General features: G+C 44.2%; 2 protein-coding genes across 8 annotated transcripts; both read left to right on the top strand.

The window, feature by feature from the left end:
• Positions 1–959: 959 nt before the first annotated feature.
• Positions 960–5,756, top strand: LOC119307097 (splicing factor 3B subunit 1-like). 7 transcript variants are annotated; one of them, XR_005149148.1, is made up of 3 exons: positions 960–4,856; positions 5,063–5,127; positions 5,253–5,756. XR_005149148.1 is itself a non-coding variant. In XM_037583191.1 (2 exons), the coding sequence occupies exon 1, from the start codon at positions 975–977 to the stop codon at positions 4,845–4,847; it is 3,873 nt and encodes a 1,290-aa protein (XP_037439088.1). In that variant the 5' UTR covers positions 960–974; the 3' UTR covers positions 4,848–4,856; positions 5,461–5,756. The 7 variants fall into 7 exon arrangements, 3 of the variants coding, with proteins under 3 accessions (XP_037439088.1, XP_037439090.1, XP_037439089.1); XR_005149147.1 differs by having other exon boundaries at positions 5,063–5,130; XR_005149146.1 differs by having other exon boundaries at positions 5,059–5,127.
• A 4,205-nt stretch (positions 5,757–9,961) lies between these two features.
• LOC119307096 (PI-PLC X domain-containing protein At5g67130-like) lies at positions 9,962–13,808 on the top strand. Its single transcript, XM_037583190.1, has 10 exons — positions 9,962–10,172; positions 10,913–10,991; positions 11,076–11,198; positions 11,748–11,885; positions 11,979–12,077; positions 12,164–12,467; positions 12,565–12,788; positions 13,048–13,134; positions 13,254–13,330; positions 13,483–13,808. The coding sequence occupies exons 2-9, from the start codon at positions 10,920–10,922 to the stop codon at positions 13,281–13,283; spliced, it is 1,077 nt and encodes a 358-aa protein (XP_037439087.1). The 5' UTR covers positions 9,962–10,172; positions 10,913–10,919; the 3' UTR covers positions 13,284–13,330; positions 13,483–13,808.
• Positions 13,809–14,924: the final 1,116 nt, after the last annotated feature.

Below are 14,924 nucleotides of genomic sequence, written 5' to 3'. Positions count from 1 at the left end.
AGGGCACCTTTTCTTCTATCTTCCCCTCCCACTTCTAAGATCCACCCTGTCTCACCTGGCTACCCTCTTTCTTTCACCGGCGGCGCTGGTGCTTGGAGTGGGAAAGAGGGTGTGTGTGTGTGTGGGTGGGTGGGTTGGGGGGGAGGGGGAGGGGAGCTCGGGTTACTCATGTTCATAATAGAGGTAGGATAGTCTTCAGTCTTGTACTGGTGTTCGGCTTTTTGTCGCTGTCTGGTGTTATGTCGTTGGGTAGACAACCATGTTCGCTTGCAAGCAGTGTGCGATGGTTGCCTAAGTCTCCTTCTTTCAGGCCTACATGATGGAGGCGGCAGGAGGGGGTGATTCTTGTCTCTCTCTGCTACCATGGAAATAGGAGGAAGGGAATGAGAAGGGCGAGATTAGGCGGCCGAAGAACTTCTTTTGTTTGTCCTTAGCAAAATGATTGCAGTTGTGCTTTCTCCCCATAAATGTGATGATAAGTTGCAAAATCTTACGGTCGAAAGACAACCTTTCAGGGCTGGTGACTGTCGGCTCCTTCCTTTCCTCCTAACCGCCATGCCAAAAGGAAGATTCAGTTATGCCGCTTCAACTTGGCAATTCCAGAGTCTACCTCCGGCGTTCCGCTGATAGTGTTACAACAATACAACAATGCATCTGGAAAGACCTGTATTGTATTTGGTTTGGGTTTTCACTGGAGAAGTTGGTTCGGATAGTTTGGGATTTGAAGGCCCTATTTGCAAACGAGCCGAGCCGGAGCGGACCAAGATAGGATAAAATTCCCCAAACCTATTCTTTCTTGTGTTGATTCAGTTTTGAATTTGAATTTGATGTTTGATTTAGGTCGGTTCGATCCTTCCATATATAATCCAGGAGAGGTCTGATTTGCCTGATCCGAAGCCCAAACCGCCCCCAAATCTCGCCTAATTCCCATCGCTCTCCCCCGCGAAACCCTAGCGCGCGACGCGGCCGCGGCCATGGACGGGATCGACGCGGAGCTCGCGCGCGCGCAGGAGGAGCGCCGGAGGCTGGAGGAGGCCCTGGCGGCCGGCGCCCCCATGGCCGCCTCCTCCGTCACCTTCGACAAGGACCTCTACGGCGGGGGCGGCGGCTTCGCCGGCTACGACACCTCCATCCCGGCCTCCGAGGACGACGACGCGCCCGAGGACGCCGAGCCAGCCGCCAACCCCGCCGCGCGCCGCCTCGCGTCCTACACGGGCCACGCCGTCGCCGCGGCCGCCGACGTCCCCGGGTCGGGCGACGACGGCGGGCCCCCCTCCGCCAGCAAGCCCCGGCGCATCATCGACCGCGAGGACGACTACCGCCGCCGCCGCCTCGACCGCGGCCTCTCGCCGGAGCGCCACGACGCGTTCGCCGCGGGCGAGGCCACCCCGGCCCCCTCCGTCCGGACCTACGGCGACGCCATGCGCGAGGCCAGCGCGCTGCAGGAGAGGGAGCGCACGCTGCGGGAGATCGCCAGGAAGAAGGAGGGGGAGAGAGCCAAGGAGGAGAAGGCGGCGCCTCAGCCACCGCCAGCCGCGTCGACAAAACGGCGCAATAGGTGGGATCAGTCGCAGGAGGGCGATGCTGCAGCTGCTGCCGGGGCCAAGAAGAAGGCCAGGACAGACTCAGATTGGGACGCCCCTGATGCAACTCCTGGAATTGGGCGCTGGGACGCCACCCCTGGGCGTGTCGGGGACGCGACGCCCTCTGTGAGGAGGAACCGGTGGGATGAGACGCCGACTCCAGGGAGGATGGCTGATGCCGATGCAACTCCGGCAGCTGGTGGCATTACCCCAGGAGCAGGAGCCACCCCTTCTGGGGCATGGGATGCTACTCCTAAGCTCCCTGGTGGGCTTGCCACGCCAACGCCCAAGAAGCAGAGGTCGAGGTGGGATGAGACTCCGGTTAGTATGGGGAATGCAACACCCAGTGGCACGGCAGCGACACCGTTTGGAGGAGAGAACCTTGCCACGCCGACACCTGGCCACCTTGCTGCTGTCCCGATGACTCCGGAGTATTACCATCTCCTGCGGACGGAGCGGGACATCGAGGAGCGAAACAGGCCTCTCACTGACGAGGAGCTTGACGCCATGTTCCCGACGCAGGGATACAAGATTCTTGAGCCTCCAGCTTCGTACCAGCCCATACGCACGCCTGCAAGGAAGCTGCTTGCTACACCAACGCCTCTGAGCACACCATTGTATGCTATTCCCGAGGAGAATCGTGGGCAGCAATTTGATGTGCCCAAGGACTTGGGTCCTGGGTTGCCACTCATGAAGCCAGAGGATATAGAGTTCTTTGGGAAGTTGCTGAATGAGGATGACGAGGAGCAGCTGACGCCAGAGGAGCGGAAGGAGAGAAAAATCATGAAACTCCTGCTCAAGGTGAAGAACGGCACGCCCCCGCAGCGAAAGGCGTCACTTAAGCAGCTCACGGACAAAGCACGTGAATTTGGTGCTGGCCCGCTGTTCAATGGAATCCTGCCATTGCTCATGCAGCCAACGCTTGAGGACCAGGAGCGGCATCTCCTGGTGAAGGTCATTGACAGGGTGCTGTATAAGCTGGATGAGCTGGTCCGTCCATTTGTGCACAAGATTCTTGTAGTTATCGAGCCACTTTTGATTGATGAGGATTACTACGCTCGTGCTGAGGGCAGGGAGATTATCTCAAATCTTAGCAAAGCTGCTGGTCTTGCTACTATGATTGCCGCCATGAGACCGGATATTGATAACATTGACGAGTATGTGAGGAATACAACTGCTAGGGCATTCAGTGTGGTGGCTTCTGCTTTGGGTATCCCCGCCCTCCTCCCATTTTTGAAGGCTGTTTGTCAGAGTAAGAAGTCCTGGCAAGCTCGACACACTGGTATCAAGATTGTTCAGCAGATTGCTATTCTCATGGGCTGCGCCGTTCTGCCTCACCTTAAGAACCTAGTTGAGATCATTGAGCATGGTCTAACTGATGAGAACCAGAAAGTGCGGACAATCACTGCTCTCTCTCTTGCTGCACTTGCTGAAGCTGCTGCGCCCTATGGTATAGAAAGTTTTGATAGTGTGTTGAGACCTCTCTGGAAGGGTACCAGATCTCACAGTGGAAAGGTCCTTGCTGCCTTCTTGAAGGCTATTGGTTTCATCATCCCTCTTATGGATGCTGAGTATGCCAGTTTCTACACGAAGGGTGTGATGCCAGTCTTAACCAGAGAATTCAAGTCCCCAGATGAAGAGATGAAGAAGATTGTCCTGAAGGTTGTGAAGCAGTGTGTCAGCACAGAGGGTGTACAGGCTGATTATATCCGGAGGCAGTGTCTCATCAGCACAGAGTGTTTAGATCCTGGTTGTATCCGGAATCACACCGTCCTTTCAGCGTTCTTCAAACACTTCTGGGTTAGGAGAATGGCTCTAGATCGTAGGAACTATAAGCAACTTGTGGAAACAACAGTAGAGATGGCAAACAAGGTGGGAGTTACTGATATCGTTGGGAAGGTTGTTGAGGATCTGAAAGATGAGAGTGAGCCTTACAGGAGAATGGTGATGGAAACAATTGAGAAGGTGGTGGCTAACTTGGGTGCCTCGGATATTGATCCTCGCCTGGAGGAGCTGCTTATTGATGGCATCCTGTATGCTTTCCAGGAGCAGACAAGTGATGATGCAAATGTCATGCTTAATGGCTTTGGAGCTGTTGTGAATGCGCTCGGCCAGAGGGTCAAGCCTTACCTTCCGCAGATATGTGGTACCATCAAGTGGCGGTTGAACAACAAGAGTGCAAAAGTTAGGCAGCAAGCTGCTGATCTGATCTCAAGGATAGCTATTGTGATGAAGCAGTGCCAGGAGGAGCAGCTTATGGGTCACCTGGGTGTTGTGCTGTATGAGTACTTGGGGGAGGAGTATCCTGAGGTGCTGGGTTCAATTCTCGGAGCATTGAAGGCTATCGTGAATGTTATTGGCATGACTAAGATGACTCCTCCAATCAAGGATCTTCTTCCTCGTCTGACCCCCATCTTGAAGAATAGGCATGAGAAGGTCCAAGAGAACTGCATTGATCTAGTTGGTAGGATAGCTGATCGCGGAGCGGAATTCGTACCAGCTCGGGAGTGGATGAGGATTTGTTTTGAGCTGCTGGAAATGTTGAAGGCTCACAAGAAGGGTATCAGAAGAGCCACTGTGAACACATTTGGTTATATTGCCAAGGCAATCGGGCCTCAGGACGTGTTGGCCACTCTGTTGAACAACCTGAAGGTGCAGGAGCGACAGAACCGTGTTTGCACGACTGTAGCAATTGCTATTGTTGCTGAAACTTGCTCGCCGTTCACAGTTCTGCCCGCCCTCATGAATGAGTACCGGGTTCCGGAGCTCAATGTCCAGAATGGTGTTTTGAAATCTCTCTCTTTCCTCTTTGAGTATATTGGTGAGATGGGCAAAGATTACATATACGCCGTCGCTCCCTTGCTCGAAGATGCACTGATGGACAGGGATCTGGTTCACAGGCAGACGGCTGCGTCTGCCATCAAGCATATGGCTCTAGGAGTTGCTGGCTTGGGCTGTGAGGATGCTCTCGTCCATTTGCTCAACTATGTCTGGCCCAACATATTTGAGACATCTCCCCATCTCATAAATGCCGTCATGGAGGCCATCGAGGGGATGCGGGTTGCTCTAGGCGCAGCCGTGGTTCTGAATTATTGCCTTCAGGGCCTCTTCCATCCAGCAAGGAAAGTACGCGAAGTATACTGGAAGATCTACAACTCGCTGTATATCGGCGCGCAGGACGCACTCGTGGCTTCTTATCCTGCACTAGGCGATCTTGGAAACAACGACATCTTCAGCCGTCCAGAGCTAACCATGTTCGTGTGATCAATCAACGTGAGTCTCTCTCATTTCTTAAATTGTTAACATGTGCAGTGGCTATTGAAAATGTATATGCAGTTCTTTATTAAACATTAATCGAGTAGTAGTGTTTAACCTTTCTTGTCACCTTCCATGCTTGCATTACTTTTTTTTTGTATGGTGTGTTTTTGCGGCTCTCTATCTATAAAAGCAAGGATCTGATATGCTACATTGGCAGGCAGGATGTACATGTTCACGTTTTCGTCACACACACATGCATTGGAATGCATGTGAAGCTTGAACAGTGGTGGTATTTGAATTAGAGCTCACATTTTTTTGAACAATTAGAGTTCGCATTTATTTAATTACTCGGTGTTACTTCTTGCGTCTATCCTTTTTTTTTATTGAAGCTCCATTTTTGTGTGTTTGCAGGCCTGTTCATTCCTGAAGGGGGCAATCTTTAAGAAATACTACCTCTTGTAAAGTAATAAAAGATTGTTTAGATCACTACTTTAGTGATCTAAACGATGTTACATTACTTTACAGAGGGAGTACATTTTTTGCTGGTCTGCTGTGCTGCTAAAAAGTATTTGCTAAAATCCCGATGCGCTGACCGTTTCTGAACTGTTGTGTTTTTCAGGGTGTTTCGGTTCAGGTGTGCCGAAGAGTGTGATATGGATCTGGGACCGGGGCATCGATCGCAAGGGCCGAGTGGCGTGTTTACTTCGTTGCGTGTGTGTGTGTGACCTTTCATAACTCTATTCTACTTTGAAGTGTGAAGATGATCATAGGGTCTTGTATGTATGACTAGTCCTGTTGTCAAGACCTTATGTTAGTGATGTTTTTGCAACGCTGTAAATCATCAACGCCCATGAAGTTACTTGTACACGCAGTCGAATCCGTTCTTTTTAGTTGTCTACTGTTTCCTTATGAATATCTAATCTGAGTTAGCATTCGACTTATTTTGTTTAGCCATCATATATACCTATTTTGTCGTGCTAAACAAAATAAGAGATGGCCTTCTTCCGTAGTTGTTGGTTGTGGCAAAACTGGCCTTTTGTCGTGCCACCAGCATCATTGTTGATTGCCTCCATCAACCGTTGTTCTATGCCTCACCGTGCCCCGATGGTCGCCAGAAGGCCTTTCTTTTTTGAATAAAATGCTTTTTCTTTGGATGGTAGTTTCTCTGCATTTCTCTGCATTTCTCGGAACTACCCAAATGGATCGAAGGGAGTAGTAATAATCTTCACTTGAGCTTCATGCATCGTTTGCTCTTTTTTCTTCATTGTTTTCCAGATTGCATATAAACCTAAGAATTGTATGACCTGTTGCATGTGTATTTCTCAAGATTAACGCTCATATCAGATCAGTAGTGAAAGGCTCATCGAGAAGATTAACGTCCACAACAACATGATATGACAAACTTTTCCTCATAAGAAGCATTGAAAATCAAGGCATGCATCAAGAATAAAAGAAATAAATAGGCTGTAGTTTTTGTAAAGCTAAAAGTAGTTATCAGCACCTACCAGTAATCAAAATAGCGAAAATAAAACGCCCATTTTCCTTTCATACTTTACACTGATGCTCTTCTTTTCATGTCCAGATTGGCGCACACATACCGTTGGTTGATCTAAAAACAAGGAAAATAGATTGCTACCCCAAGAACTGATTCCCATTTTTGAATCATGAGAGTACACTATACTCATCAAATTTTAGGAATTTCTGTTTGTGTGCTAGAAAATAGGGTCCGATTCATCTCAACTATTGTATTACGGCGCCCATTGCTTTCTGGTTCATAGGATTGGTTCATTTATAGCTTGCGGCCTGCATTTGTGATAATTCTTTTCGGTCATTACTTCTAGGTGGCTATTTTGGAATATCTTAGTGATCGTCTCTTGGGTGAAGATGTAATTTAACTTGTGCAGCTTATATAGAAAGAAGCAGGTGACCTAGTATCAACCAAATGTACCTAAATCTCTTCTTGTATTAGTTGACTATCCGAGGAGCAATTACACATCCTGATGGAGTTTTACTAATCTTCCTATTTGTTGTAACCGGTGCACATTAAACAGCCACTACATTTATGTTCTTCATACTTTGCCCTACTCCGCAAGTTCCTGATCCATCTCTCATTCTCTGATATGTACTGTAAAGTTATGTTCTTTTCTGTTGGAAGTTATGTCCTCTTCTTCATACATTAGGAGTTGAAAGTTGTTTTGATCATCTACTCAGGATAGTTCTTATGCTTCTCTTTCCAGCTATTTCTTCGGTTACTAATGCTTTTCATAATTCATTTTCCGTAGCATTGATGGAATTGCTCATAGCCCATTGGTTGCTTCAGTTGAGTACACCAAACTCTTTCCTCTCAGATCTAACTTTGAGTGATAGTTCTCTGAATATAATACAGTTAAATAGAGCAAATCCTCATGGGTTTCTCGGAAACTAGGTTTTGCAATTTCATATAGTTCAGTCTTCTTTGTATCTTTTTCAACTGCAGAGAAGACATCATTTTTTCCAAAAAAAAAGGAAAGAAGGATTTCGATGCAGCCTACATTGTTCATGTTATTCTTCTTCTAAAAGCAGTACCCCTTACTCTATAGGGTCATACAATGATCCTTCAAAACTCCCAATGAGATGATGTTTGGCTGGTCGTTGAATTTTATAATAAGCTTCCATGTGTCCTTCAAATTCGGCGGATAATGCATCACATCATTTATGAATTTATTTTCCTATAACTATTTATTACTTGTATTTAATTTGCTTATTTGCCCATCCAAAATTTATACCTTTTAAGTATAGAGAGATCTAATCTTGGCTTATTATTTGACTTGAAACAGTGCTCTGTTCTGTTGGCCTAATAGTGCATACTTGTCCATTCTTTATATTTTAGATCTCTAGAAAATAAGATATGAAGCTGTGTTCAATGGAGATGTAGATATAAATTGTGCATTCTTACTGCTCAGTGTGGTACACCCTTGCATAAAGATTGAAAGGTTTGCTAAGTCAACATGCAGTTTGGAAGGTTCGCTAAGTCTGATGGTTCTCATGTGTGATCTAAACGCTCTTATATTTCTTTACAGAGGGAGTAGGAAACTTTGATATGTATGTAACTGAGGTTTTCGACTTACAATCTGCCTTTCCTATTTATTTTTCCGTATTGATTAATAAAGGGTTGTTTGTTGAAGAACATCCTTCATGGTGGAAACATGTCCGAGTTTAAGCTAAGATGGAATATTCAGTAGTAGAGCCCCAACGAATAACTTTAACCCTGTTGTGTTACAAGTAACAACACAATTTCACTACCTCTATGCTACCACTATGCCTTCTCACAGAACTTGGGGCCATCTATGTTGATTCTTTTCTTTTCAACAAATATACCATTATGGAATGTACTCTTAACTTTGTTTGATCTTTAGTTACGGAATAAAGAATGCAGCTCAATGGTTCTTGGATCCTCCCTCCGTCCTAAAATAAGTGTCTTAATTTGGTACTAACTTTAGTATGAAGTAGTAAGATTGAGACACTTATTTTAGGACGGAGTGAGTATTTGATAAGAGTTTACATCTCTGTCTGGCCTATCCTTCCCCATGATCATAACTCAGAAGTCATTTAATTCCACCTACCACAAAAAATATCCTATATATGCCAGATCTTACATAAGATCTTGAGGTGGGCATCTTGCAACATTTTTGTTCAAAGATTAAATTTGTATTCATAGTTTATTATCCACTTGCATGATTTTGAATAGAAAATTTACCTCCTTTTACATGCTACACTTTCTCTTGAAGGAATATATCAAAACTTATATTTATTGGCATGCCAACCATAACTTGATAGGACTTGGTTTGTTTCAATCAAAGCTTGCAAACTTCAGTTTTAGACCTAATAATAGAGAGTATACCTTATAACATTGGCAGGCATGGCCAGCTCTTCCCGAGGAAGACTTGTATAGGATCAGCCCTTAGGTGAGATCAATAAGATCAAATTTTTGGAAGATACAAAACATGTTCAAAAATTCTGATTTTTTTTGGAGACACACAAGCTCAAAAAGTTTCAGCTCCTAATTCGAACTACACTTAGAGGACCAAAAAAGACAAAATTTGATGTGAATAGTGTCAAATACTATTCACCCCAAAGCTGACACTATTCATAGTCGAATTTGTCCTTTTCGAATGTCTAACTATGGATCGAGTTTTGAGCTGATTTTTTTAAAGTTGTAGACATACCCCGCAGGTATGTTGTACATTTTTTCCAGATTTTTTGGATTGTCTAAATATGAAATGTTTGGGTTGATCCAACGATCTCACCCAAAGGGATGATCCTATACTAGTCTCCCGCAACTCTTCCCGTATGTTGTGTTGATTGCCCTCTCCTTATAACATGCTTTGCTTGATTTTTTTGTTGGTTGGTTTTTCTCCGGTTTTCTTTTTTAATATATTTAAAATATATTCTAAATACATAATTTTTTAAAATAATTTATTTTAATTTTTTTAAAAGTGTTCATCATGCATAGAAAAAAAATCTGCCCTGTAAAATATTTGTTCATGCAACTTTTGAAAAATATTAGCACTATTTATAAAATGTCGTGATATTTAAAATTGTTCATTCATTTCAAAAATGTTTACTGACATTATTAAAAAAATATACAATATACACAATTCACGTGTTTCAAGACATTTCCGTAACATTTAAAAAAAATACATTTGTAAAAAAAAAAGCACGCAATTTAGATTTTGTGGTACAATTTTTTTAAAACAATTGTGAGATTTATTTTTTAATATTCACGCTGAATGATTAACATGTATTAAAAAATGTTCAAAACATGCATTTGAAAAAATCGTAACATGTATTGAAAAATGTTCCACGTGTATACAAAAAAAATGTACAACGAGCATCGAAGAAAGTAGACATGAGTTGAAAAAAAAACAGTGAAAACCATGAAGAAACACAGAAAAAGTGAAATAATAGAGAGAGAAATCCAGCATAAAAGCTTCTAAGAAATGTTAGATCCAGCATAATCGCTAGATGGGCCCGCAAAAACCCATATTGTGCGGGCCCATCTAGCGATCGCAGAAACCCACCCACCATAGGTGGTGAGATAGCCCAAAGCCAGCCCAAAAACGCGACGCCGGCCGCTTTGGGCTCCTTTCTCCCCCGCCGCCGACTGCCCCAACGCGACAGGAGAGCCGCCGCCGCCGCCGCCGCCGCTTCTTCGAATCTCTCGGCCACACCGGCTGCTGGACTGGCCGTGTGGAGAACGGCGGCCATTTCCGGCGGAGCGGGACCTGCAACCCTGCTGCTGTTTCTGCTTCATGAATGCCAGTGTGAGCTGAGGTTGCATCTCAGCTACAGGTGCGCTTGGATTGGATTGGTTTATCCCCCCCTCTTTTTTTTTTTGAGATCTTTGAGCCTCATCTTCATACGAGATAGGCGAATACAATTTATACTGTGTCCGGGGAAATACTCGTCGAAGAAATGGATGTACGTAGACATATTTTGGTTCTAGATACATCCGTGGTGAAATTGCGCTTGTTTTCAACTTCAACGGTGACTTAGTGCAAGTTGTTTGCAGGTGAAAATTGTAGCTAGTGATCACATCGATCTGTGGCCGTCGTTTTCACATCCTTAGCTAGTGATCCAGTGATCACATCTCACTAGTGAACAAAATCGTGGCTGGCCATCGCTATCCTGTGTCAAGGATGGTAGGTAGTGCACATATCAGGCCACCAAAAGAACAAACAAAATGTGCCATGGATATTCCAATTTTGACATGTTAGTATGTTGCTGCTACACAATTCATTAATAATTTCTGTAAGCACATTTCTTTTCCGGGTTCGGGTTCCTCCATAACAATGGCATCATTGGCATGCCATTGTTTAGAAGTAGTTCAATACTGCACTCTTATCTTATTGGACAAGGTCAACTAGATCTAGTATATATAAGTGTAGTATGACAATGCGCTACAAGTCTGCAACCACCACCACCCCAACAACTCCAGCTCTATATCTCTATCTATCTTGCCAATAATTGATTATTGTTCGGTTGGTTGGCGTTTTCCTTTTCTGTTCATCTTCTCCTCTCTCTCTCTATAGCTTTCAGATGGGGGCAGCAGCAGCAGCAGCAGCACTGGTTCTGGTCATGGCTGGCCTCTTGGGAGCTGCAGCTGCCAGTGTAAGATTCCAGCAAGAACTCTGATCAGATCCCCCCATAACGATTCCCTGCTAAAACTGAGCTTTGGGTTGCGTCTGAATCCAGGTAGGCGACAAGTGTTCGACGAGTGCCGGCTGCGGTGCCGGGCAGTGGTGCTTCGACTGCGAGCCGAAGCTCGCCGGCCCCCACTGCGCCCGCTCCACCGCCACCAACCCCTTCCAACTCGTTGTAAGAGTCCGCTTAATTCTTCCAGTTGTTTGATTCTTCTCTCTCTCTCTTTTTTCCATGTGTCAGAGAAGGAATAAGAACAAGTGATTATGTTTGTTGGTGATTTTGAGTTCCTTTGTTCCTCTTTCCACAAATTCTTGGTAGGCAAGATCTGTTTCTGGAACAAACAGAATGCGGTTTATGTGATGGGCAGATTGTAGTTCGCTCAGCAGCAAACTTTCTCTTGTTCAGTCCGTGCTGACAAAACGATGGATTTTATTAGGATATTTCCATAATCATGTTTATGTAATGTTGCTTGTATATTGGGGTCACATTCTCTACATGCGTAGAGATTTCAGTAAGATATGGCCTAATTTTCTCCCAAAATCTGATAAGTTTGATTACCCGCCAACAAAAAATCCGATAAGTTTGATACTTCTCAAAATACCCAATTAGGAGTATAGGACTTGTTTGGACTCAGTAGCCAAGAAAATCATGACGAAAACAGTTTTTTTTTCATGGCCCTAATGTTTCATTGTGAATTTGCTTTGCTTCTGGTTTGGTCTTCAGAATAACTCGTTGCCATTCAATAAGTACGCCTACCTCACGACGCACAATTCATTCGCGATTGCTGGGGAACCGTCGCACACCGGAATTCCACGCATCACCTTCGACAACCAGGAGGATACAGTCACCGATCAGTTAAATGTAGCTTCTGTGTCATCTGATAAGACTCTTCTGTTGTTCTACATGCGCTATCTTATGAACATCACTTCTCATCTCAATTGCATTGCTCTACAGAATGGCGTTCGCGCGCTAATGCTCGACACATATGACTTCAAAGGAGGTGTATGGTTGTGCCATTCCAGTGGAGGCAAATGCAACGATTTTACTGCATTTGTGAGTACATACTGAATATGCCTTCCTCCCTCATATCCACATAGACTTTCAGAATACAGTCTATAAATATTATTACTTGATTGTAGGAACCGGCATTGGACACATTCAAGGAAATTGAGGCGTTTCTTTCTGCCAACCCATCTGAAATCATTACGTTGATCCTGGAAGACTATGTTCACGCGCCAAATGGCCTGACGAACGTGTTCAAGGCCTCTGGTCTGCAAAAGTACTGGTTTCCAGTGTCAAAAATGCCAAAGAATGGTCAGGAGTGGCCTCTTGTCAGCGAAATGGTCACAAGCAACCAGCGCCTCCTTGTGTTCACCTCTGCCAGATCGAAGCAAGTCACAGAAGGAATCGCGTACCAGTGGAATTTCATGGTTGAGAACAATTGTGAGACACTAGTTCCTCCATACGAAACATTCTGCTGTAGTTCCTAATTATCGTAACTATTGTTGCTATGAAACTGATTGATTTCACTGTGTTAAAGATGGCGACGATGGAATGGATGCTGGCAAATGCTCGAACCGTGCGGAGTCCGCGCCCCTCAACGACAAGACCAAGTCACTGGTCCTCATGAACTACTTCCCATCTGTCCCAATGAAGCCGACTGCGTGTTTGCAGCACTCCAGGGGCCTCACTGGCATGTCTAACACATGCTACGGCTCAGCTGGAAACCGATGGGCTAATTTCATCGCAGTTGATTACTACAAGGTACTGAACACAGGAATCAATATATATTTATATGTATATACATAAAACTTCAGGGTCAAGTACTTGTATGTTCCACAAGATGACAACTGCAGATATTAATCTCAAATAACCTAAACACTTGTAAAACCTATTAACTCTCGATGCAGTCGAGTGTATATTTACTATCCAGTATACCCAGTTCTGGTCGAGTACAACAAGGCTATGTTGTTACACAAAATAATTGATGTTTGTTCATGTTTCTGAAATGAACTAAATTCAGAGAAGCGAGGGAGGGGGCGCGTTCCAAGCCACCGATCTGCTCAACGGCATGCTCCTGTGTGGATGCCAGGACGTCAAGGCTTGCCAGGTGAGTGTGCAAGATATAATTTCTTCCTCGTTTGTTGTGCATCCATGTCTCTTGATATTTTTGTTTTCTGAATCATGACATGGATTAACCCTTTTATTTTGCCACGTGGCCTTTTGTAGCGAGGATCTAGTGTAGTATGCTCTGCCTGAATCCGGGAGAGCTAGGACATGTAGCAACTGCACATACATAGAACAAGGTATGACACCAGGATAGGACTTTTACTTTCTGGCAAACAAATAAAAAGTTGGATTTCTTCCCATGTTTAAGATTATTTTCAGGGGAGCTTCTTAGGGTTTTTCGGGTCCTTAATTTTTTTGGCTGACTTGAACCCTTATAAAACTGCTGCAGCGGAGAACTGGAGATGCATGGTGCGATGATTTAGTCTCAAGATGAGACAAGACATACTCTTTTTTTCTTTGTGGGTAGAAGAAATATATACTTACGATTCAGATTCCCCGAAACCGAAAGTTGAAAAATGAGTGGTTTCGGCAACGGATAAATGGTTAAAATGTTGGGTAGTGCATTACAACTGTGAACGTGATTCGTCAACATGCTGTGCTCTCGGAGACGTTGTAGTTGTGCCTGGTGGAATATTTGGCATAGATTGATTACACATCAAGTACTGTTGCTATATGTTAATTATTAATGGTTTGTCATTATGGTTATTTCTTTCATACATTTGCTGTGGCCCCTAAACTTGCCCACATTATTGGCTACAGTGTCATGTATTTAGCCCTTGCAGAATTCTAAATTTGGTGAATTACGGCAAATTGCATCTGCTCAGGATTATAAAATTTCCGGCTCTTTTTCTTCATGTCAAAATAGTCCAGATTACCCCTTGCATATTCCATGACTTCTTAACTATCAGGCAAATAGATGGGTCTATCTTACTTTCGAGGCACGATAAATGAGCTCAAACAATATACTCATAATAAACTGCTACAGAATCCCATGAGTAACCCTATGCAGTAATCTGCCGGCTTTCTGCATCGACATAATAACACAGGGCCAAGTTTTTGTGCCTGTAACTTGATTCAATATTGATGTACCAATTAAGTTTCCATGTCTGTAACTAACATATTCATTCAAACTGTTTGAGTTTTTGTCTCCCAAACTTAGAATAATTAATTTCCCTTGTGATTATTTGGAAAACTATTCTGAAGAACAATGTAAGGAAATCAGCTGAAATTACATTATGATCAATCACCTGAAGTTACGGTGAAGAAATTAATTATTCGGGTCAACATTGTTCTGATCCATCACCTGAAATTACATTGAGGAAATCAGCAAGCTGAAACGCTACCTCCCCACTTGTCACTACCACTAATACAAAATTAATGTCTAGAAACACAACCAGGGCTTTTGAGCCAGTTGCTTAAGTCTTTTAGAAATCCATGAGTGAATTCGGACCCATGACCTGAAATTACATAGAGGAAATTAACTTTTCAAGTCAATATTGTTATTAGCTAGTACTACAAATCTTGAGAACACGAGGTTTTTTCGTCCAATGGGTTGTCAGTGAGACCTTGTTAGAAGAAAAAAGGTGATTTCAGCACGAGCTTGGTTGCCGCGCCAAAATGAACAATTAAGGTTGGAGTTGAGATAAGGCACTCAAGCAAATTGCCTTTGCCTTTCTGGCTGTATAATTTGGGATTCATGAATATTTTTTAAAGTTTATATAAACGAAAAAACAGGGGATGCCCCGGTCCTATACTTGGGTCAGGCCAAATTGCTCGCACGAGGGATAGGAGGTGCGCGGTTGCTCGTTTGAGAAGCCTATTCCCCATGTC

This window comes from Triticum dicoccoides, chromosome 5B, assembly GCF_002162155.2.
Source record: "Triticum dicoccoides isolate Atlit2015 ecotype Zavitan chromosome 5B, WEW_v2.0, whole genome shotgun sequence".
NCBI classification, from domain to species: domain Eukaryota; kingdom Viridiplantae; phylum Streptophyta; class Magnoliopsida; order Poales; family Poaceae; genus Triticum; species Triticum dicoccoides.
Note: the sequence above shows the minus strand (reverse complement) of the source record. Positions and strands in the feature narration are given on the sequence as shown.